This window comes from Dysidea avara, chromosome 7, assembly GCF_963678975.1.
Source record: "Dysidea avara chromosome 7, odDysAvar1.4, whole genome shotgun sequence".
Lineage (NCBI taxonomy): Eukaryota > Metazoa > Porifera > Demospongiae > Dictyoceratida > Dysideidae > Dysidea > Dysidea avara.
This window is the reverse complement of record NC_089278.1, coordinates 23,632,888-23,658,220: the sequence shown is the minus strand read 5'-3', so window position 1 is coordinate 23,658,220 and position 25,333 is coordinate 23,632,888. Positions and strand designations below refer to the sequence as shown.

At 38.1% G+C, this 25,333-nt stretch overlaps 1 protein-coding gene across 1 annotated transcript in view; it reads right to left on the bottom strand.

The window, feature by feature from the left end:
- Positions 1 to 25,333, bottom strand: part of LOC136261107 (adhesion G-protein coupled receptor V1-like) — a 76,180-nt gene that overhangs the window by 21,049 nt on the left and 29,798 nt on the right. Inside the window, exons 56-81 of the mRNA XM_066055075.1 lie at positions 13,480 to 13,686; positions 13,290 to 13,430; positions 7,485 to 7,709; positions 7,079 to 7,213; positions 6,819 to 7,025; positions 6,628 to 6,768; positions 6,359 to 6,583; positions 6,175 to 6,312; positions 5,910 to 6,119; positions 5,712 to 5,849; positions 4,726 to 4,929; positions 4,537 to 4,671; positions 4,272 to 4,478; positions 4,077 to 4,223; positions 3,814 to 4,020; positions 3,614 to 3,751; positions 3,356 to 3,562; positions 3,173 to 3,307; positions 2,914 to 3,120; positions 2,722 to 2,856; positions 1,759 to 1,968; positions 1,564 to 1,701; positions 1,305 to 1,511; positions 1,115 to 1,252; positions 801 to 1,010; positions 597 to 740 (exon numbers count right to left, since the gene is read on the bottom strand). Of these exons, the coding sequence (XP_065911147.1) occupies positions 597 to 740; positions 801 to 1,010; positions 1,115 to 1,252; positions 1,305 to 1,511; positions 1,564 to 1,701; positions 1,759 to 1,968; positions 2,722 to 2,856; positions 2,914 to 3,120; positions 3,173 to 3,307; positions 3,356 to 3,562; positions 3,614 to 3,751; positions 3,814 to 4,020; positions 4,077 to 4,223; positions 4,272 to 4,478; positions 4,537 to 4,671; positions 4,726 to 4,929; positions 5,712 to 5,849; positions 5,910 to 6,119; positions 6,175 to 6,312; positions 6,359 to 6,583; positions 6,628 to 6,768; positions 6,819 to 7,025; positions 7,079 to 7,213; positions 7,485 to 7,709; positions 13,290 to 13,430; positions 13,480 to 13,686 (4,536 nt within the window). The remainder of the gene's footprint in view (positions 1 to 596; positions 741 to 800; positions 1,011 to 1,114; positions 1,253 to 1,304; positions 1,512 to 1,563; positions 1,702 to 1,758; positions 1,969 to 2,721; positions 2,857 to 2,913; positions 3,121 to 3,172; positions 3,308 to 3,355; positions 3,563 to 3,613; positions 3,752 to 3,813; positions 4,021 to 4,076; positions 4,224 to 4,271; positions 4,479 to 4,536; positions 4,672 to 4,725; positions 4,930 to 5,711; positions 5,850 to 5,909; positions 6,120 to 6,174; positions 6,313 to 6,358; positions 6,584 to 6,627; positions 6,769 to 6,818; positions 7,026 to 7,078; positions 7,214 to 7,484; positions 7,710 to 13,289; positions 13,431 to 13,479; positions 13,687 to 25,333) is intronic.

Below are 25,333 nucleotides of genomic sequence, written 5' to 3'. Positions count from 1 at the left end.
TTATTGAGATGTTAATTTTCTGTATCAACACTTTCTTTCCTTGGGCAGTATACTTAGACTCCACAAAATTATTTATTAAAGTGCTTACGCTACTGTAAGAGGTACTGGACACCCGGTAGATATCTGTAATTTCACAATCAGTATTAGACCACCACGCCCATTAAAGGTCTTGGTTGATTAATAATAATCGAGAGTGGAGACCACACCTGTTAACAATCCATTTACTCAAACACATGATGACCACACCTCCTTATTGGTTTAGCTATATTTATAATGCTATAGGTGAGAGGCTAACTCGAGTTACTCTAATACAGCAGTCAACCTAATAGAATAGTCACATATGTATAGCTGTGTGTTATAACAAAAAAAACTTAATAAACTAGTATACTAGTGAAACAAGAGATGAATGATGGTATTACAGCATAGCTCGGTGGGGAGGCATTGAGCAAAATAAGTGTTATAACATACCAATGTACTAACAGGCTTGGATCCCTACTTCATATTAAAAAATAATAATTGTTAAATCTACAATAGTACACTAAACTAGTAATGCCAAAAATTAAACATTCAACATATACCACCACAGACTTAAAAACCTGTAGCATTGGAGTCAGTTATCACAGGATGGACCAAAACATCATATTCTACTAAAGCTGGTCTCTCAGCAATTACTGTGATTGGTAGTAACAACTGATGTTCCCCAATAATGTACACATCATCATCAAAGTGTATTGAGAACTCTATGACAAAGTACCCACATGATATAGTTAAACAATATAAAAGTAATGAGACAACTTTACCATCATTATCTAATATGGTCACATTAGCAGTGTCCTGGTCTCCCAGTAATATTCCTATGTCAGCAGATTCTTGTGGTATGCTAATCTGAAGACTAAACATCTCAGGATGTTCCAATATTTGATCATCTACTATTGGTATGTTGACATTAGCAGTGAGTGAGTCTCCACTGAAATTGACAAGCAGTGTATCAACTAACTGGTAATCATCTCCTGTAAAATATGATAATGTGCATCAAATGTTCGATAATTTATCTGTATGATGCTAATTTGTAACTCTTACAATAAATATGTAATTTTTATTATCGCATAATTACCTGTAGCAGTATAGGTAACTGCATTAACAATAATACTAAACTGTACTCTTGTTAGTCTGTTGACAGTCAGAGTGATAGGTTCATGGTCATTGCTTTCACTGACATTAAACATCATGGTAGAAAATTGTACAGAAGCAGCTAGTAATACAACAGCAGTAATATGTGACAGGAAATATTCAGTACAACTCACTGTCATCACTAACAATTCTAACTAATGCAGTAGATAATGGACCTTTATTTACGCCAATGTTTCTTATAGTTCGTGAGATAGAAATGTCTAATTCAAATAGTTCTATTGCTTCTAAATTGTTGTCATTTCTTATTGTTATTGTAGCTGCTGTAACAGTTTGGTTGATCATAAACCTTGCACTTACATCCCTTAATTCTAAATCTCCTCCTGAAATTATTACAAATAATCAGAAATTCAGTTTTAAATCATACTGCTTTACTTGTTACATTGATAGGGTTGAGCTTGAGTGTTACTGGAATCCCTCTATAGGGAGGTTGACTGCATTCTAACTGTACTCTTAACACAGATTCATTCTCAAAGACAGTGTACAGTTGCTCCAGAAAGTTTATTTTCAATTCTAAATTGGTAAGAAACAATGCCTAAATACACAATGATATACAACACACAGACATACCATCATCATTGTTAATTGTTACTCTAATGGTACTCATTTTAGAATCAATATCAATGCCTAGTTGCTGGTATTCATCTTGCACTTGTAAAGTTACTTCAAAGATTTCATTTTGTTCAAATAGAGCATCTTGTATGATCACTACATTGATAGTTTTTACTGTTTCATTAGAATTAAACTGCACCATAAATGGCCCATTTTCATAGTCATCAGCTACAGTCAGCACAATGAAATGTAACACATCACATTTATAACACTCATAGCTACAAATCACAAAAATCTGCAAAAAGTGAACAATCAGAGCCATGGCAAGGTGAAAAAATGATCAGGCTATTAACATCTGTGTTGTGGATGAAAAGGTAGATAGCTGCACCGCATGTAGCACATGAAAACCAAACTAGGCACAGCTGAAAATGAAGCATAATGACCACTACACTGGACAGTTTTGGGTGCACGTTCTGATGCAAAATTAATTTTATGGAGCCATTTTTTATTTTGATGCTGTATGCACCAATCATAAAGATGCAAACAAACAAGTACAGGGAATTGGGAATTTAAGTTCAATTAGGTATCATAGAAACAACAGGTAGTGAAACAAGGGAGGTCGCCTACACCTGCAGAGGACTTTTAATTCCTAATTCAGACATAATGGGATTAAATGTTCACTATTATATCTGCAGGTGTAGATGGTCTCCCTTCTTTCACTACTACTTATTTCTATGATCCCTAATTTAAGTTAAAATTCCAAATTTTCCTTGTACTTGTTAGAGTAACTTGATTTTTAGCAAAATTTAAGTACATACCTGAAAGTGATCTAGCCAAGTTGGACCACTTGCTATATACAGCTTTGACAAATACGTTTAAATATGTACTAGAATAGCTCATACACTTAACAGTGCTCTGTATTAGTTGTCATTGTTATGCTAATTGAACAGATATATTCAACATACAGGTGTACATGCTGACCTGTAGCACTTAAAGACACAAGACTAATCATCAATCCAGTCTCAGTACCAGCATGTCTGTCAAGATTGATAGTCACTGTAAAATTGTCACCTTCCACTATTCTGATAGTTGAAGGTGACAGGCTTGCTATAACTCCTGTATGTGATAAATAGCATAATAATCGACTTAATTAATATTGTAGTTAGTTCTCACTATCATTATCAGTGATATTAACAGTTGTCATATTAACATCTCCTAGTAGAACTCCAATATCCATTAGTTGATCAGGGATCATGATACTCATAGTTAACAATTCATCATACTCCACAATATCATCATCAACTGCTAACAGTGTCACATTTTGTGATGTGTCATTTGGTCCAAATGTTACATTAGTATGTGATAAATTGTAGTCTGAAGCTGCAGAATATTGTAATAGCAAACGATTACAAGTATAAGCTGAGACACATACCTACAGCATTTACTACACTGGCAAGAATTGTCACAGAGAAACTTGTTCCAGCAGGATGGTCTGTCATAATTTGTACTACAAGTTTGTGTCCTTCACTCACAACTAACAATGACTGCTCAAAATTGATATATAAACCTGAAATTATAAGCAATACAAACTTGAAGACACTTAATTAAAGCTTACTATCATCGTTCAGTATAAACCCAGTTGTAGTGATAATGTCTCCTTCCATAACACCTATTTGTCTCATAGCAGATGGGATTATCACTGAAATATTAAATGTTTCATTAAACTCTGGATAAGAATCATCAAAAATTATGATATTAACAAATACTTGTGTATCATTTGGGCCAAACACCACATCAATATCATCTCTCTTAAAATCTATATCTAGAAATCATAAAATGTACATACTGATACACACACATATATTAACAATACCTGATGCAGATTGTGGTGTTAGTTGTAGATTAACAGTAAAACTGATGTTGGCTGGTTGATCACATTCAAGGCTAACAGTCATTACTCCACTATCTTCAGCAGTAAAATATTCAGATGATGTTAATCTCACAAAAACAACTGAAGTAGAATATATAAATACAATATCAGTATATGATACATTTGTAAAGCATGGATCGTACCATTAGTGTTGATGATAGTGACAGTTGCCACATTTGGTTCATCAACATTGACTCCAATAATTTCACTTTCTTCTGTTAATTCCAATCTGACATAAAACACTTCATCATTTTCTAATATCAAATCATGATTTGCTTGTATCATCACACTTCCCACCGTTTGATTGGGACCAAACTGTAGTACTAGTGTTCTATTATCAAACTCATCAGCTAGAATACAGCAATCACATTCATGCACTATTCAACCACTGGTACATGACACATACCAGAGGCTGCACCTGTGGTGCTTATGGAAAAAGGAGTCAATAAAACTGAAAAATCTCTCCTTGCGGGCTTGTCTGCTAATACTATTATTAAAATATTAGATCCTTCAACAATGGTATAATTTATTGCTGACAGTTGGACAGACACACCTGTGTGATACAACATTTACTATATGCTCAGTACTAACAACAACTAACTGTCATTGTTATAAATAGTAACAGTAAGAGTTGATGGGATGCTTGGAATGATTCCTAATTGTGTATCATTATGCGAAATTTCAATTTGAAGCTCAAATGTTTCATTAAACTCTAACAATGAATCAGGTAAAGCTGAAATGTAAACTTCTTGCTCTGTCTGATCAATATCAAAAGTGACTGAAATTGGTAGAATGATGTAATCTGCTCCTGTGTAGTTAGTATAAAATCATGCATACTTAGTAAGCTAAGAAATACTACCCAATACCTGTAGTATCAATATCAGTAACAATGATTGAGACTATAAACATTACACCAGGTGGTCTGTCTAGTATCAAACTAACTGACACATTATCTCCTTCACTTAATAAAATAGCATCAGTAAACCAAGCAATTTCCACCCCTATATGTGTATAAAACAGTATAAATTTCCAATTAAAATTGCTTGATTACTTACTATCATCACTCAAAATTCTTCCAGTTGCAATACTATTGGTATTTTGTACTCCTATAGCTTTACTTGCAAAAGGAATAATTAATTCCAAATTAAACTCCTCAACCAGTTCTAAACTATCATCATCGATAATCCTTATGGAAAAGTTCCCCTGAACATCATCTGGTTCAAATGTCACAGTTGCATTTTCAGTAGTAAAATCTGAACCTTTGGAAATTCATAAAAAGTATAATCTATAGTGCTCAATAGTAGGAATCACAAAGGGCATGTTTAATTGTATGTATGTTGTATGCTCTTTAGATGATATTGTAAATAAATAAAAAAAGGGCAGTGATTGCCTACACCAGGAGTGTAGGAAGCATGGGTGCCATGGGTGCTTGGGCACCCATAAATATTTCCAGTGGCATAACTAACAGGTGTCAGCACACTACTATATATCACTGAAACGATCGAGATACTCTAATAGAGCAGTGAATGACTCTAATCCTTTTAATAGCAGAGCATCAATAAAATTCTTTGGATGTTCTATTAGAGTAACTTAATACTTTTATTAGAGTAGTTTTATTTTAACTTACAGAATGGGACAGCTATACATTGCAGCACTGGCTAAAACATCCTGACACATCTAAGATGCTAGGCTAGGCACTTGGGTAACAGCTGTCCTAAGCTACTGGCTTGCTTTCTCTGGTCTAATTGAAAATACCATTTGGAGTGACAGAGCCAATCTAGCCCCAAAATATCTTCCTATCCAAATATCTTTGCTATACTATTATTTGGCCACTGAAAAAGAATTACCGAAGTTTTGCCCCATTACAGTTGAAGTCTTGCACATTTACCAAACCAACCCCACATGGCTCTAAGCAGAGAGTATAGTCAGTGTAAGAAGGGTTTAAATAGTAGTGTGAATCAGCATTTAATTATCTCACTTGAGCTAAAATAACATACATTAACTAAGGAAATATACGTAAGTACGTACAAATATTCTTTACCATCAGCAATATCAGGTGAAGGTACAACAATCACAGTAAACTCAGTCAATGCAGGATGACTGACTTCCAAAGTAATTGTCATTTCTGACTCATTTTCAAATGCACTAAACACTGATTGCGTGAACTCTACATTAACAGCTACAGCACAAAAACATATGATAATAACTATAGCTCTACACTACATGCGATATAACGCACTATCATCATCCACTATCTTCACCACTGCACTAGTAATGGAGCCAGGATTTACTCCAATATTATGAGCACTGTCTGGTATTACTAGCTCAATACTAAACTCTTCAGTCAGTTCCAGTTCCATATCATCCACAATAGTGATATTCACTACAACCTCAGTAATGTTGGGTTCAAATGTTATTGGAATAACACTGGTAGTATTAAAATCAGCAGCTAATTTTTACACAAGAACACTGATACCAACAGATTTAGATGTCAGATGGTTTACCTGTAGCTGAGTGCTGAATAGTATGCAGCTCTACTATAAATGTGGTAGAGGTCATGTTAGATGATGTCACAGATATTAATACTATCCCGCTAGTTTCATTAACTGTGTACGCACTACTTGACAATGATAAAGTAGTTTCTGAAACAAATAAATGGACTGATGTTATGTACGTGTTTTAGGTTACCATCATTATCCACAATATTCACTATAGCTTTTGTAACATTCCCTGGTAAGACGCCTCTATTAGTCAAGTGTGGTAGGGGTAAACCAAGGGAGACACTCAAAGTTTCTGTTGATTCTAAAAGATCATCATCAGTGATGGCAAGTGTGACTGTATTGGTAGTGACTCCAGCAGTGAGAATTATTTGTATTGGTTGACCAGTATTGTATGTATAATCATCATCAGTGGCTGAAAAGCATATTACAATTGAAACAGGTAGGGCTCAGTCATACCTGTATTTGAAATGTTAGAAGGACCAACAACGATGTATATGACTTCAGTGAAGCCTAAAGGAAAGTCCATCTCAACAGTAATATTAAGATCAAAACCTTCAAGGATGGTGTACTGAGTGGCTGAGAGACTAACATGTGTTTCTACAATGTACAAGTTATAATCATAATAATCATGTCAATTTATTCATTACCATCATTGTTAGCAATTCTTACTAATGAAGAACTTGGCTCCATAATGTGTACAGAAACTTTTGGTAGTGTCAAAATATCTTCAATCATTAAATTAAATGATTCAGTTTTTTCAACTATTTTATCATCCAATGTAGATATGTTTATTGGTGCAGTTTGCTGTCCAGCTGCAAGCACAGTCTCTAGGGTACTATTGCCATAATCTTTAACTAACAATGTGACATAGGCATTTGATATAGACATACACCAATTTAAATCTCACCAGAGGCTGTAATAGGAGCGACTTGCAATACAAAGTAAACGTCTACTTCAGCAATGTGATCTGCTACAAGTGTAATGGTCACTTTATCTCCTTCAGTAATATTCTGTGAAGCTGTTTCAAATCTGATACCTAATACTGTATAAATGTGAGTGTTTAATTAATAACTAAACATAGCAGCTGTTTACATATATATGCATAAATGGATAACTTCAACAAGTGTAATAAATAGGCTAAAGGTTCTTGCACGGTAATGCTTTGGAAGAAAATCTATCAAATATGAAAATTCAGTGGCCACTGCAGAGCTACAACTGACTGAATCATTTTTAATCTAGCAATTTTGTGTGTATAAGCATTCCAAATTTTTCCTATACCATTATACACATTGTTATTTTTCAACATAACTAACCATCATTGTCAACTATTAATGCTTCTGCGACATTTGGTGTTCCTTTCATTATACCAATCTCTTGCAAAGATGAAGAAATCATCAATTGTAGTTGAAACAGTTCTTCATCTTCAACAGCATCATCATCAATGATTGTCACATTAACAACAGCATGATTATCAGTCGGTCCAAACAATGCCAGTGGCATCTGGAACATGTTAATATCCTTATCAGTTGCACTGGACTCTATATAGAAAAGATAGGAAATTATTATCTAATCAAAAACAGCCAAGCTGTAAAAAACAGTGCGGCCCTCAAAAAGGCTATGGTGAAAAAAGATGTGAAATCGTCTTGGCACAAAAATTCACCTGAATTGTCGTTATTAAAATTTTTACCATTAATCTACAATCACAGCCATTTCTTGGCCGCCATCTTGGATTTCACATCTTTTTTCACCATAGCCTTTTTGAGGGCCGCGCTGTTTTTTTACAGCTTGACTGTTTTGGATTAGATTTCATTTCTTTTTGTATTTGTATACCCCAAATCCGGCCATAGCTTTTTTAACCTGTCTTTTTTTCTTTACCACAGCAAGAAGAAAAGATGAAGCAGATGTACTTTAAATATTTCTGATTTTATCAGTAAATGTACAAATTATATATATAATACATATATTTATTACAGAACTCTCCATGGTGGTTTCTTTATAACTGAACACTCTACAAGGTGACTTCTTCTTGCTGCTCTCTCTACAGGGTGATTTGTTTGTAGCTGAACTATCTACAAGGTAACTTCTTCTAGCTGATCTCTCTACAGGGTGATTTGTTTGTAACTGAATTCTGTGCAGGTGATTTGTTTGCAGCTGAGCTCTTTACAGAATGGTTTCTTTGTAGCTGAACTCTCTACAAGGTAACTTCTTCTAACTGAACTTTCTACAGGGCAATTTGTTTGTGGTAGAATTTTCTACAGGGTGATTTCTTTGAAGCTGAACTCTCTACATGGTGGTTTCTTTATAACTGAACTCTCTACAAGGTAATTTCTTCTAGCTGATCTCTCTACAGGGAGATTTGTTTGTAACTGAACTCTCTACAGGTGATTTGTTTGCAGCTGAACTCTCTACAGGATGGTTTCTTTGTAGCTGAACTCTCCACAAGGTAACTTCTTCTAGCTGATCTTTCTACAGGGTGATTTGTTTGTAGCTGAACTCTCTACAAGGAAACTTCTTCCAGCTGATCTCTCTACAGGGAGGTTTGTTTGTACCTTAACTCTCTACAGGTGATTTGTTTGCAGCTGAACTCTCTACATGATGGTTTTTTGTAGCTGAACTCTCTACAAGGTGACTTCTTCTAGCTGATCTTTCTACAGGGAGATTTGTTTACAGCTGAACTCTCTATATGATGGTTTCTTTGTAACTCAACTCTCTATAAGGTGACTTCTTCTAGCTGATCTTTCTAGAGGGTGATTTGTTTGTAGCTGAATTCTCTACAAGGAAACTTCTTCTAGCTGATCTCTCTACAGGGAGATTTGTTTGTAGCTGAACTCTCTACAGGTGATTTGTTTGCAGCTGAACTCTCTACATGATGGTTTCTTTGTAGCAGAACTCTCTACAAGGTAACTGATGTCTCTACAAGGTAACTGATGTCTCTACAAGGTAACTAGTTTGTAGCTGAACTCTCTATATGGTGGTTTCTTTTTAACTGAACTCTCTACAAGGTGACTTCTTCTAGCTGATCTTTCTAGAGGGTGATTTGCTTGTAGCTGAACTCTCTACAAGGTGACTTCTTCTAGCTGATCTCTCTACAGGTGATTTGTTTGCAGCTGAACTCTCTACATGACGGTTTCTTTATAGCTGAACTCTCTACAAGGAAACTTCTTCTAGCTGATCTCTCTACAGGGAGATTTGTTTGTAGCTTAACCCTCTACAGGTGATTTGTTTGCAGCTGAACTCTCTACAAGGTAACTTCTTCTAGCTCAGGGTGATTTGTTTGTAGCTGAACTCTCTACAAGGTGACTTCTTCTAGCTGATCTTTCTACAGGGAGATTTGTTTGTAGCTGAACTCTCTACAGGTGATTTGTTTGCAGCTGAACTCTCTACATGATGGTTTCTTTGTAGCAGAACTCTCTACAAGGTAACTGATGTCTCTACAAGGTCACTAGTTTGTAGCTGAACTCTCTATATGGTGGTTTCTTTGTAACTGAACTCTCTACAAAGTGACTTCTTCTAGTTGATCTTTCTAGAGGGTGATTTGCTTGTAACTGAACTCTCTACAAGGTGACGTCTTCTAGCTGATCTCTCTACAGGTGATTTGTTTGCAGCTGGACTCTCTACATGATGGTTTCTTTATAGCTGAGCTCTCTACAAGGTAACTTCTTCTAGCTGATCTCTCTACAGGGAGATTTGTTTGTAGCTGAACTCTCTACAGGCGATTTGTTTGCAGCTGAACTCTCTACATTATGGTTTCTTTGTAGCAGAACTCTCTACAAGGTAACTGATGTCTCTACAAGGTCACTAGTTTGTAGCTGAACTCTCTATATGGTGGTTTCTTTGTAACTGAACTCTCTACAATGTGACTTCTTCTAGCTGATCTTTCTAGAGGGTGATTTGCTTGTAGCTGAACTCTCTACAAGGTGACTTCTTCTAGCTGATCTCTCTACAGGTGATTTGTTTGCAGCTGAACTCTCTACATGATGGTTTCTTTATAGCTGAACTCTGTACAAGGTGACTCCTTCTAGCTGATCTTTCTACAGGGTGATTTGTTTGTAGCTGAACTCTGTACAAGGAAACTTCTTCTAACTGAACTCTCCACAGGTGATTTGTTTGCAGCTGAACTCTCTACATGATGGTTTCTTTGTAGCTCAACTCTCTACAAGGTAACTTCTTCTAGCTGATCTCTCTACAGGGAGATTTGTTTGTAGCTGAACTCTCTATAGGTGATTTGTTTGCAGCTGAACTCTCTACATGATGGTTTCTTTGTAGCTCAACTCTCCACAAGGTAACTTCTTCTAGCTCAGGGTGATTTGTTTGTAGCTGAACTCTCTACAAGGAAACTTCTTCTAGCTGATCTCTCTACAGGGAGATTTGCTTGTAGCTGAACTCTCTACATGATGGTTTCTTTGTAGCTGAACTCTCCACAAGGTAACTTCTTCTAGCTCAGGGTGATTTGTTTGTAGCTGAACTCTCTACAAGGAAACTTCTTCTAGCTGATCTCTCTACAGGTGATTTGTTTGCAGCTGAACTCTCTACATGATGGTTTCTTTGTAGCTCAACTCTCTACAAGGTAACTTCTTCTAGCTGATCTCTCTACAGGTGATTTGTTTGCAGCTGAACTCTCTACATGATGGTTTCTCTGTAGCTGAACTCTCTATAAGGTTACTTCTTTTAGCTGATCTCTCTACAGGGAGATTTGCTTGTAGCTGAATTCTCTACAGGTGATTTGTTTGCAGCTGAACTCTCTACATGATGGTTTCTTTGTAGCTGAACTCTCTACAAGGTAACTTCTTCTGTTGATCTCTCTACAGGGCGATTTGTTTGTAGTTGAACTCTCTACATGGTAGTTTCTTTGTAGCTGAACTCTACAAGGTGATTTCTTCTAGCTGAACTATCTCTTTCCATAGTTGCATGAACTCCCTACTAGGTAACTTCTTCTAGCTGATCTCTCTACAGGGTGAATTGTTTGTAGCTGATCTCTCTACAGGGTGAACTGTTTGTAGCTGATCTCTCTACAGGGTGACTTGTGTGTAGCTGATCTCTATACAGGTTTCTTGTTTCTAACTGATCTCTTGAATTCTCTTCAGGGTGACTGCTCTATTAGGATGACTGCTCTATTAGAGTATCTCGATCTCGCACTTGCTGCACCAAGTTGGATTTCATGTTATAACTCCGTGGCTTTACGTCTGATTCTTCTACACCATTGATGAGCCTGTCTAAGATGATTACTCCATCTGTACAACAATTTTCAAAGCATTACCCAAAGCGGTTTATCTGGTAGGCGTCGCAAGCAGTCGTTTTTTTATTAGCTAATCTCGATTGCGTAATTGTTACACAGTGTTGGTTTTTTCGTTGTATCTTCCTGGTTTTTAGCTCGATTTCTTTCAAACCACAAAAGGTTTGAGGTTCAATAGTTAACCTATTCACCCACCGATTTTCAGCTTCTTCCCATACGCGGTTTAACCTGTACGCGTGACAACATATTGGTGTTATTTTTCGTGAATAATCACTCATAACTCTTTGCCTGTTTATCGTATTCCAGCCAAAGTTGGTACCTAGATGCGCCTTTATACCCCCCTCTGTGTGCCAAATTTCAAAGCAATCGGATATGGCGTTTGCGTTTTATAGCAGTTTTTGTAAGTGTGCGAAAAGAGGAAGTAAAATAAGAAAAAAAAAGGGAAGAAACTAAGCCAATTTGTGAAGTCGCATATCTCGGGAACGCTTGAAGCGATTTCGTTCTAATTTGGAATGTGGAGTGCTGAAGGTAGAGGGAGTGTCCACAGCAAAACTCGTCTTGTTTCATCAAGGCAGCACAGAGCTACGGAGGTGCGACAATTGCGTTTTCTTTCTTCCTGTCAATATACTCACGGGTATTGCACGCCGGCTTCTTGGGCCGCACGACACACTACTGTGTGTCTTGATATAGTTGGCAGCAAGATATGTGATAGTGTGTCATGCAGCCAAGTACAGCTGGTGTGGGTACAACAGACAAGTGTGTTATACACAAACCAAGAAAAGACATCTTCACATGTCCGTATCTCAGAATGGACACTAACCATAAACTATCTCAGAATAGGGCAATGACTATTCTAAATTTGAGCTGAATTCTCCCAACCATAACTAAGATATATGCCTTCAAAACGTTTTTGTCTAATTTTCTTTGTATTTTTCCTATTCTTTTCAGTTACTTTAAAAAATTTTTAATGACTCACACATGCTTTAGTTCATTTTACAGGACAATAAGAGCATAATACTGCACATTGATACTCCAATTTTGTACAGATTGCAAATGTAACAGATGCATGATCTAGGTTGTGAATAAATACAATGTGTTGTCACGCCTATCAAACAAACTGCTTAAAGGAACAAGCTGAAAAGTGGTATGTAGATAGGCAATACACCCTTTCAGTTGTTGAGATTAAAAGTCACTGAGTTGAATACCAACTATAAGTAACCAGTATCCAATCAAGATACTCTAATACTACAGTCACCCTATTAGAACATTCAGCATTCAGGTCACCTATAAACCTACTAGAGCATTCAGCAAAGTAACAAGCCACTCTGCAGAGAGTTCAGCTACAAACAAATTACCCTGTAAAGCGTTCAGCTACATTACAAGTCTGCCATGTAGAGAGTTCAGCAACGTCACACTGAGAGACAAGCAAGTCACCCTGTAAAGCATTCAGCTAAATGACAAGTCAGAGAGTTCAGCAACAAGCAAGTTACCCTGTAGAGCAAACAAGTGAAACCACCCTAGAGTTCAGCTTATGTTACAAGTCACCCTGTAGATAGTGTAGCTACATTACAAGTGAGAGTTCAGCAACATTACAACTTGCCCTGTAGAGTTTTCAGTTAGCTACAAATAAAGTGGCAATAATTATTATACAGTAGCTAAATTATAAACAACAGCAATGATTCAAATAGACACATAGCATGTCACACACAAAGGAAGCTCCAAAGCTACAATAAGAAATAATATCTATATCAAAGCAACCAAGTCAATTTTAAAAAATGATTGGCATTACCATCATTGCAGCCATTTCCACCTTTTGATTTCACAATACTTTTTTATCACTTAACTTGCTTGTGGAATATACATTAAATTTTGGTTCACAACATACCAGTTTTGTTAATGAACAATTGTGGCACTACAGAAACACTGAAGGTGATGCCAGCTGGTTTACTGGCTTCTATTTCAACACTCAGTATTGTAGAATTTTCAACTGTTGTATACTTCAAGTGTCTAAAGAACACATGAAGGTCTAAGAATACAAAAGAGAACAGTAAAAATTTAAAGTTGAAGTCACTCACTGTCATCATCTAATATCACCACAACAGCATTGGCTGGGTCACCAATGAGAACACCAAGTTCTATGGAATCAACTGGAAGAGATAATAATATCCTGAATGCTTCCCTTGGCTCTACCACTGCATCATTAGTAATGATGATATGTACTGTACTGTTAGTGTCATTAGGACCAAAATGAGCTGTCAGCACTGAAGTGTTTAGATCACCACCTAATAACATAAAACATTTGCACTGTATCTGTAACATAGTAAGTACCAATAGTTGAACACTATGTTTATGATGGATACAGCACAAATGTGACCCAGTCTGGGAAAATCGGTCTTATCACCTATTTAAAAGTATCGAGAAACGTCAGTTTTAAGTATTTAGTGTGTTGTAGCTTGCCAATGGTGGAAGCTATGTGTACCAAATCTTCGCATGTTTTACATCAACTCCTTACCTTCCAGAGCATCCACTGTGCAAGTAACCAACAACTAAGTTTCCCGCCATTTTAAATAGTTTTTAAACCAATGTTGACTGTATCAGGCGAGCTGCAAAAGGGGTGAGAGGTGGGGGTCCTGGAAGGGGGGCAAGATGGTGTACAAAAATTGAAAAGGAAGGTGTAGGGATGAATTAGGCCACGTTTTGGGCCATTCAAGTCTCAAAATTGGCTAAAATGAACGGAAATTCACAGCAGAGGTACTTATTCAACATCACAGAGCTGTACAGCCACATACAGTCATCCTCAGGCTGACCAGAGCTCTATTAAGGCCCCACACCGCACATATGGATTGCCACCAGTGGCGTAGCCAGACTTTTCGCCATGCCTGGGCAATGGGTGGGCAAGCCATTTCCCATGCAACACACGTACACATGCCCATCTTCATATGGACATCAATATAATATTTTTAAAATGCTTTATGTATCATCCTACACTACTGTATGCAAGATGACTAATATCACCCTAATAGAAGCGAACGCCTAGCTAGCTATTGACCTTCTAACATATTACATACATCTAGCTACATGTGTCTTAATACCAGACTACAAAGATTCTTGAATTAAAGCACGAGGCGCTCTATCACGTGATGACTATGCTCTGCCACTAGTTGTTAGCCTAGAAAAGTGGAAACAAAAAGAAAAGAATTGCTGACTGAACAAGTACTCCATACCGTTTGAACTGAGCAGTATCCACACGGATAGATGGGTGCTAATTTCACAAATACCTTTAGACTGCTTTGCCTCCCGAGTTTTGACCACACCAATAGCTACCGTGATCACTTAATCCAAATGTAAACCGTCCAGCCCACTATAGTTAAACCAATTCTTTGTCCTTCACTCCTTGCCACAATGCTACGCGGTTTTTTGTAATCACGTGATCTTGCTTCTATTTATTGCCTCTTCTATTTGTGCACAATCAAGTTACTCGTTGGGAAAATCCCTTGGATAACCCCATCTCTGTTTAGCCAAAAAGAAGGAAACCATCGGCGAAAATGGCACGGTGAATGTTGTATAAGTTGTGCAGTGACTAGTTAAGTAACTTTAGCAAAATCTTGAGCTATCCAGCCCACGTCTTTATAATTACTCTAGGAGCTGATGGTGGGGCAAAGAAGTCTGATGCCCGGGCAATGCCCTGGCTTGCCCGGGTTTGGCTACGCCACTGATTGCCACTGGGCTTGGAAAAAGCAGCCAGCAAAACCAGACCACTCAAGTCTTGATTGTGGAATTAGTTAGTTTATTCATGTAGTTTTGTGTCCTGGGTGAAAAATCGAATCTGCTGACATGGGCGATAAGACCAGTTTTCTCACAAATGATCTTAACACTAACTACCAAAATGTAGGGGGAAGGAAACAACTTTTAGAGGGGTTGCACATTCAGGGATGTAGTCAAATGTTTTACAGGTTTTTGCAATTGAATTCGGCGACTTTGCAATTGAATTCGTCCCGTTTGCAATTGAGTTCATCGCTGTTGCAATTGAATTCATCCCGTTTGCAATTGAATTCGTCGGTTTTGCAATTGAATTCGTCGGTTTTGCAATTGAATTCGTCCCGTTTGCAATTGAATTCGTCGCTTTTGCAATTGAATTCGTCGCTTTTGCAGTTAAATTCGTCCGTAACAAGAATGGCAGCTGGAGCAAACACGAAAACATGATGTAGCAGCTGCTACAAGAACTTGTTCAAGTACAACGGTAGTAAACAACTCTTTATAAGGTAATAATTCTTCTTCTACAGCCTATCCAGCAACATTCCAAACTCTACTACGCCATTCGCGATGGGTGTGGTCACTCGCGAGCAAGTTAATTAACTTGTCAGACAGCTATCAACTTTGCGTACTACCAGCTTCAATTACCTTCTAGTGTCTCAAGTGTAACTCTCCAAGGCATAAATAGTTCATCTCGTAATGAACGGGTTGGTTTCTTGGAGCCGTTTTGTTTGACGAATTGTAATGCAAACGCGACGAATTCTATTGCAAAACTGACTAATTCAACTGCAAAACCGACGAATTCAATTGCAAAACCGACGAATTCAATTGCAAACGGGACGAATTCAATTGCAATACCGACGAATTCAATTGCAAACGGGACGAATTCAATCGCAAAGGCGACGAATTCAATTGCAAAAACTTGTAAGATAACACTATATCTAATCAAAAACAGCCAAGCTGTAAAAAAAAGGTGCGGCCCCCAAAAAAGGCCATGGTGAAAAAAGATGTGAAATCCAAGGTGGCGGCCAAGAAATGGCTGTGATGGTAGGTTAATGGTAAAAATTTTAATAACGACAATTCAGGTGAATTTGGTGCCAAGACCAAGCGGCACAAAATTCACCTGAATTGTCGTCATTAAAATTTTTACCATTAACCTACCATCACAGCCATTTCTTGGTCGCCACCTTGGATTTCACATCTTTTTCCACCATGGCCTTTTGGGGGCCGCACCTTTTTTTAAAGCTTGGCTGTTTTTGATTAGATATCACTTCTTTTTGTATTTGTATACTGCAAGGCTTTTTTAACCCATGTGTTTTTTTCTTTACCACAGGAAGAAGAAAAGATGGGGTTACAAATTATATACATATCAAGACACACGGTAGTGTGTCGTGCGGCCCAAGAAGCCGGCGCGCAACCCCGTGAGTATATTGACAGGAAGAAAGAAAACGCAATTTTCGCACCTCCGTAGCTCTGTGCTGCCTTGATGAAACAAGACAAATTTTGCTGTGTACATTCCCTCCAACTTCAGCACTCCACATTCCAAATTTGAGCGAAATCACTTCAGGAATTCCTGAGATATGCGACTTCAAAAATTGGCTTAGTTTCTTCGTGTTTTTTTTCTTCTTATTTTTCTTCCTCTTTTCGCACACTTACAAAAACTGCTATAAAACACGAACGCGTTATCCGATTGCCTTGAAATTTGGCACACAGAAGGGGGGTATAAAGGCGCATCTCGGTACCAACTTTGGCTGGAATACCATAAACAGGCAAAGAGTTATGAGCGATTATGCACGAAAAATAACACCAATATGTTGTCACGCCTACAGGGTAAACCGCGTATGGGAAGAAGCTGAAAATCGGTGGGTGAATAGGTTAACTATTGAACCTCAAACCTTTTGCGGTTTGAAAGAAATCGAGCTAAAAACCAGGAAGATACAGCGAAAAAATCAACAGTGTGTAACAATTACGCAATCGAGATTAGCTAATTTATTATTATTATTATTATTATTATTATGCTTGCCACGCCTACCAGATAAACTACTTGGGGTAATGCTTTGAAAATCGCTGTACAGATGGAGTTATCATCTTAGAAAGGCTCTTCAATGGTGTAGAAGAATCAGACTTAAAGCCACGGAGTTATAACACGAAATCCAACTTGGTGTAGCAAGTGCGAGATCGAGATACTCTAATAGAGCAGTCATCCTAATAGAGCAGTCACCCTGAAAAGAGATCAGTTAGAAATAAGTAACCTGTATAGAGATCAGCTACAAACAAATCACCCTGTAGAGAGTTCAGCCACAAACAATTCACCCTGTTCAGACATCAGTTAGAAGAAGTCTTCTTGTAGAGAGTTCAGTTACAAACAAATCACCCTGTTGAAAGATCAGCTAGAAGATGTGTCACCTTATAGATAGTTCAGTTACAAAGAAACCACCATGTAGAGAATTCAGCTACAAACTATTGACCCTGTAGATACATCAGCTAGAAGAAGTTACCTTGTAGAGAGTTCAGCTACAAAGAAACCATTCTGTAAAGAGCTCAGCTGCAAACAAATCACCTGTACAGAATTCAGCTACAAACAAATCACCCTGTAGAGAGATCAGCTAGAAGAAGTTACCTTGTAGACGGTTCAGCTACAAACAATTCACTCTGTACAGAGATCAGTTAGAAGAAGTTTCCTTGTAGAAAGTTCAGCTACAAACAAATCACCCTGTAGAAAGATCAGCTAGAAGAATTCACCTTGTAGAGATTTCAGCTACAAAGAAACCATTCTGTAAAGAGCTCAGCTGCAAACAAATCACCTATACAGAATTCAGCTACAAACAAATCACCCTGTAGAGAGATCAGCTAGAAGAAGTTACCTTGTAGATAGTTCAGCTACAAACAAATCATCCTGTAGAGAGATCAGCTAGAAGAAGTTACCTTGTAGATAGTTCAGCTACAAACAAATCACCCTGTAGATACATCAGCTAGAAGAAGTTACCTTGTAGAGAGTTCAGCTACAAAGAAACCATTCTGTAAAGAGCTCAGCTGCAAACAAATCACCTATACAGAATTCAGCTACAAACAAATCACCCTGTAGAGAGATCAGCTAGAAGAAGTTACCTTGTAGATAGTTCAGCTACAAACAAATCATCCTGTAGAGAGATCAGCTAGAAGAAGTTACCTTGTAGATAGTTCAGCTACAAACAATTCACCCTGTACAGAGCTCAGTTAAAAGAGGTTTCCTTGTAGAGAGTTCAGCTACAGACAAATCACCCTGTAGAGAGATCAGTTAGAAGAAGTTACCTTGTAGATCGTTCAGCTACAAACAATTCACCCTGTAAAGAGATCAGCTAGAAGAAGTTACCTTGTAGAGAGTTCAGCTACAAAGAAACCATCATGTAGAGAATTCAGCCACAAACAAATCATGTATAGAGAGTTCAGCTACAAACAAATCTCCCTGTAGAGAGATCAGCTAGAAGAAGTTTCCTTGTAGAGAGTTCTGCTACAAACAAATCACCCTGTAGAAAGATCAGCTAGAAGAAATCACCTTGTAGAGAGTTCCGCTACCGACAAATCACCCTGTAGAGAGATCAGTTAGAAGAAGTTACCTTGTAGATCGTTCAGCTACAAACAATTCACCCTGTAAAGAGATCAGCTAGAAGAAGTTACCTTGTAGAGAGTTCAGCTACAAACAAATTGTCCTGTAGAGAGATCAGCTAGAAGAAGTTACCTTGTAGAGAGTTCAGCTACAAAGAAACCATCATGTAGATAGTTCAGGTACAAACAAATCACCCTGTAGAAAGATCAGCTATAGAAGAAATCACCTTGTAGAGAGTTCAGCTACAAAGAAACCATCATGTAGAGAGTTCAGCTACAAACAAATCGGCCTGTAGAGAGATAAGCTAGAAGAAATTACCTTGTAGAGAGTTCAGCTACAAAGAAACCATCATGTAGAGAGTTCAGCTGCAAACAAATCACCTGTAGAGAGTTAAGCTACAAACAAATCTCCCTGTAGAGAGATCAGCTAGAAGAAGTCACCTTGCAGGGAGTTCAGTTACAAAGAAATAAACCATGTAGACAGTTCAGCTGCAAACAAATCACCTGTAGAGAGTTCAGCTAGAAACAAGTCACCCTGTAGAGAGATCAGCTAGAAACAAGTCACCTTGTAGAGAGTTCAGCTAGAAGAAGTCACATTGTAGAGCTACAAAAAAACTACCATGTAGAGTTCAGCTGCAAACAAATCACTCTGTAGAGAACTCAGCTACAAACAAATCGCCCTGTAGAAAGATTAGCTAGAAGAAGTTACCTTATAGGGAGTTCAGCTATGAACAGATCACCCTGTAGAGAGTTCAGCTACAAACAAATCACCCTGTAGAGAGTTCAGTTACAAAGAAACCACCATGTAGAGAGTTCAGCTGCAAAAAAAATCAATCACTCTGTTGAGAGTTCAGCTAGAAGAAGTCACCTTGTAGAGAGTTAAGCTGCAAATAAATCACCCTGTAGAGAATTCAGCTACAAACAAATCACCCTGTAGAAAGATCAGCTAGAAGTTACCTTGTAGAGAGTTCAGCTACAAAGAAACCACCATGTAGAGAGTTCAGCTGCAAACAAATCACCTGTAGAGAGTTCAGCTAGAAACAAGTCACCCTGTAGAGAGATCAGCTAAAAACAAGTCACCCTGTAGAGAGTTCAGCTAGAAGAAGTCACCTTTTAGAGAGTTCAGCTACAAAGCAACCACCATGTAAAGAGTTCAGCTACAAAGCAACCACTATGTAAAGAGTTCAGCTGCAAAAAACTCAATCACCTTGTAGAAAGATCGGCTAGAAGAAGTTACCTTGTAGAGAGTTCAGCTACAAAGAAACCACCATGTAGAGAGTTCAGCTGCAAACAAATCACCTACAGAGAGTTCAGCTAGAAACAAGTCACCCTGTAGAGAGTTCAGCTAGAAGAAGTCACATTGTAGAGAGTTCAGCTACAATGAAACTCCCATGTAGAGAGTTCAGCTGCAAACAAATCACCCTGTAGAGAATTCAGCTACAAACAAATATGCAGTGTAAAAAGATCAGCTAGAAGAAGTTACCTTGTAGAGAGTTCAGCTACAACGAAACCACCATGTAGAGAGTTCAGCTACAAACAAATCACCTGTAGAGAGTTCAGCTAGAAACAAGTCACCCTGTAGAGAGATCAGCTAGAAACAAGTCACCTTGTAGAGACTTCAGCTAGAAGAAGTCACATTGTAGAGAGTTCAGCTACAAAGAAACCACCATTTAGAGAGTTCAGCTGCAAACAAATCACCCAGTAGAAAGTTCAGCTATGAACAGATCACGCTGTTGAGACTTCAGTTAGAAACAAGGAATCCTGTAGAGAGATCACCTAGAAGTATCGCCTTGTAGAGAGTTCAGCTACAAACAAATCACCTGTAGAGAGTTCAGCTACAAACAAATCACCCTGTAGAGAGATCAGCTAGAAGAAGTCACCTTGTAGAGAGTTCAGCTATAAAGAAACCACCATGTATAGAATTCAGCTGCAAACAAACACCCTGTAGAGAACTCAGCTACAAACAAATCGCCCTGTAGAAAGATCAGCTAGAAGAAGTTACCTTGTAGGGATTTCAGCTACAAACAAATCACCCTGTAGAGAGTTCAGCTACAAAGAAACCATTCTGTAAAGAGCTCAGCTGCAAACAAATCACTTGTACAGAATTCAGTTACAAACAAATCACCCTGTAGAGAGATCAGCTAGAAGAAATTACCTTGTAGATAGTTCAGCTACAAACAAATCACCCTGTAGAAAGATCAGTTAGAAGAAGTTACCTTGGAGAAAGTTCAGCTACAAAGAAACCATTTTGTAAAGAGCTCAGCTGCAAACAAATCACCTGTACAGAATTCAACTACGAACAAATCACCCTGTAGAGAGATCAGCTATAAGAAGTTACCTTGTAGATAGTTCAGCTACAAACAAATCTCCCCGTAGAGAGATCAGCTAGAAGAAATTACCTTGTAGAGAGTTCAGCTACAAAGAAACCACCATGTAGAGAGTTCAGCTGCAAAGAAATCACCCTGTAGAAAATTCTGCCAGAAACAAATTGCCCTGTAGAAAGATCAGTTCGAAGAAGTTACTTTTTAGAGAGTTCAGCTACAAAGAAACCATTCAGTAAAGAGCTCAGCTGCAAACAAATCACCTATACAGAATTCAGCTACAAACACATCACCCTGTAGAGAGATCAGCTAGGAGAAGTTACCTTGTAGATCGTTCAGCTACAAACAATTCACCCTGTAGAGAGAGCAATTAGAAGAAGTCACCTTGTAGAGTGTTCAGTTACAAAGAAACCACCATGGAGATTTCTGTAATCAATATAATATTATGTGACCGGATTTGCGAAAAGGGGTCTTCCACACACATCCAATTCTGTAAACGTTGGAGACCATAACTCAGTGTTCAAGTAACATATTAACCTGAACATTTCACCATGTATTCAGCTATAGTGGTGCTCACCACTGCCCAAAATTCAAGGCAATAGCTCTTTCCAATCTGAAGTTATCAATTGTCAAAGTTGGCAAATTGGATGTGTGTGGAAGACCCCATTTCGCAAATCCGGTCACATATGTATTATACAGTATATAAAATTTGTAAATTTACTGATAAACTATTTAAAGTACATTTACTTCATCTTTTCTTCTTCCTGTAGTAAAGAAAAAAACATAGGTTAAAAAAGTCCCAAAGCTGGCCATAGGCCGGCTTTGGGGTATACAAATACAAAAAGAAATGAAATCTAATCCAAAACAGCCAAGCTGTAAAAAAAGGGTGCGGCCCTCAGAAAGGCTATGGTGAAAAAAGATGTGAAATCCAAGGTGGCGGCCAAGAAATGGCTGTGATGGTAGGTTAATGGTAAAAATTTTAATAATGACAATTTAGGTAAATTTTGTGAAGCGGCACAAAAATTCACTTGAATTGTCGTTATTAAAATTTTTACCATTAACCTACCATCACAGCCATTTCTTGGCCGCCACCTTGGATTTCACATCTTTTTTCACCATAGCCTTTCTGAGGGCCGCACCCTTTTTTTACAGCTTGGCTGTTTTGGATTAGATAATTATTACATGCCCATTATTCCCCACAGGATATTTTTTTTGCAGCTGATCTCTCAACTGGGTCACTTGAAATGTAGCTGAACTATATACAGGATGGTTTCTTTTTGTAGCTGAACTCTCTACAAGGTGACCTCTTCTAGCTGGTCTCTCTACAGGGTGATTTGTTTCTAGCTGAACTCTCTACAGGTGACTTGTTTGTAGCTAAACTCTCTACATGGTGGTTTCTTTGTATCTGAATTCTCTACATGATGGTTTCTTTGTAGCTGAACTCTCTATAAGGTTACTTTGTCTAGCTGAACTCTCTACAGGGTGATTTTTTTGTAGCTGAACTCTCTACAGGGTGATTTGTTTGCAGTTGAACTCTCTATATGATGGTTTCTTTGTAGCTGAACTCTCTACAAGGTGACTTCTTCCAGCTGATCTCTCTACTGGGTGATTTGTTTCCAGCTGAACTCTCTACAGGTGATTTGTTTGCAGCTAAACTCTCTACATGATGGTTTCTTTGTAACTGACCATGAACACTCTACAAGGTGACTTTTTCTAGCTGATCTTTCGACAGGGTGAATTGTTTGTAGCTGAACTATCTACAAGGTAACTTCTTCTAGCTGATCTCTCTACAGGGTGATTTGTTTGTAGCTGAACTCTCTACATGATGGTTTCTTTGTAGCTGAACTCTCTACAAGGTGACTTCTTCTAGCTGATCCCTCTACAGAGGGATTTGTTTGTAGCTGAACTCTCTACAGGTGATCTATTTGCAGCTGAACTCTTTATGTGGTGGTTTCTTTGTAGCTGAACTCTCTACAAGGTGACCTCTTCTAGCTGATCTTTCTAATGGGTGATTTGTTTGTAACTAATTTTCTACAGGGTGATTTGTTTGTAACTGAACTCTCTACATGGTAGTTTCTTTGTTGCTGAACTCTCTACAAGATGAATTCTTCTACCTGATCTCTCTACAGGGTAATTTGTTTGTAACTGAACTCTGTACAAGGTGCGTTTTTGTAGGTGATCTCACTGCAGGTTGATTTGTTTGTAGCTGAACTCACTAAAGGGTCATTTACTTGTAGCTGAACTCCTTGCATTGTGTCTAGTTTCTAGCTGATCTCTCTACAGGGTGATTTGTTTGTAGCTGATCTCTCTACAAGTTGATTTGTGTGTAGCTGATCTTTCTGCAGGTTGATTTTTTAGCCGATCTCACTACAGGGTAATTTGTTTGTAGCTGAACTCTCTATAAGGTGATTTGTTTGTAGCTGATCTCTTTGCAGGTTGATTTGTTTTAGCTGAACTCTCTACAGGGTGATTTGCTTGTAGCTGAACTCCTTACATTGTGTCTAGTTTCTAGCTGATCTCTCTACATGGTAATTTGTTTGTAGCTGAACTCCTTACATTGTATCTAGTTTCTAGCTGATCTCTCTACAGGGTAATTTGTTTGTAGCTGATCTCTCTGCAGGTTGATTTGTTATAGCTGAACTCTCTACAGGGTGATTGCTTGTAGCTGAACTCCTTACATTGTGTCTAGTTTCTAGCTGATGTCTCTACAGGGTGATTTTTTGTAGCTGAACTCTCTACAGAGTTATTTGTTTCTAGCTTATCTCTCTACAGGTTGATTTGTGTGTAACTGATCTCTCTACAAGCTGATTTGTTTGCAGCTGATCTCTCTGCAGGTTGATTTGTTTCTAGCTGATCTCTCTACAAGTTGATTTATTTGTTGCTGAACCCTCTGCAAAGTGTTTTGTTTGTAGCTGATCTCTCTACAGGGTAATTTGTTTGTAGCTGAACTCTCTCCACAGTGACTTGTGTGTAGCTGAATTCTCTAGAGAGTGGCTTAATTGTAGCTGAATTCTCTACATGGTACATGACTTGTTTATAGCTGAACTCTCTTCAGTGTGACTTGTAATGTTCTGAATCTCTACAGTGATATATTTGTAGTTTAACTCTCCACAGCGTAACTTGCTTCTTGCTGAACTGTCTATAAGATTAACTGTTTGCAGCTGAAGTCCCTACAGAATAACTTGTAATGTAATAGAATTCTATAATGAGGTAAATAAATTAGCTGAATGCTCTATTAGGGTGACTGTTCGATTAGAGTATCTCGATCTCGCATTTGCTACACGGAGTTGGCTTTAGAATCATAACTCAGTGGTTTGTAATCCAATTCTTCTATACTACTGCAAGGACTTTCAATGAAGATTATTCCAGCTATACACCGATTTTCAGCTCATTGCTCTAAGCGGTTTGCCTAGTAGGCGTGAAAACTAATACTTTTTTATTCGTAAAAATCGATCGCGTAATTGTGACACAGGTTGGGTTTTGTGTCATATCTCCATGGTCTTTATCTCGATTCCTTTCAACCACCAAAAGGCACTCCTATGATGGTTACTCCATCTACATAGCAATTTTCAGCTCATTCCATGAAGCGGTTTACCCTGTAGGCGTGACAACAAATCGATCTTGTTTTATGCGAATAATCGGTCATAACTCCTGAATCATTCATTGGATTTGCACCAAATTTGATGCTAGGATTCGCCTTTGGACTCCCCTTCTGTGTGCCAAATTTCAAGGCGATCGGAGTACGCGTTTGCGTTTTATAGCAATTTTTGCAAGTGTGCGAAAAGACGAAGAAGAAAAAAAACAAAGAAAAAACACGAAAATTTGGCCACTCGTATCTCGGAAATGGCTTGAGTGATTTCCTTCAAATTTGGAATGTAGACTCCGCTAGCTGACGGGCAACTCTGCAGCAAATTTGGTTTCAATCGGATAAGGTATCACTGAGATACGATAGTGTGAAATGACGTTTTCTTTCTTCCTGTAAAACTCACGGTGTGGCGCGCCGGCTTCTTGGGCCGCACGACACACTACCGCGTGTCTTGATCTAGGTGATGATTGTGTAGACTGACAGTATAACTTAGTTTGTGCACTAGTATGTAAAGCATGCCAGCCTAAGGGGGTCAGAGGGGCACAAAATTTTTGAACATTATATGCTTTGAACTTGGCAGGTAAGAGTGTTTCTATAATACTAGTGGGAAATCCCTACTTTAGCATTGAACAGGTGGTGGTGGTAACATGCCCAAGTAGGGACTTTAAACAATTAGTTATGTTG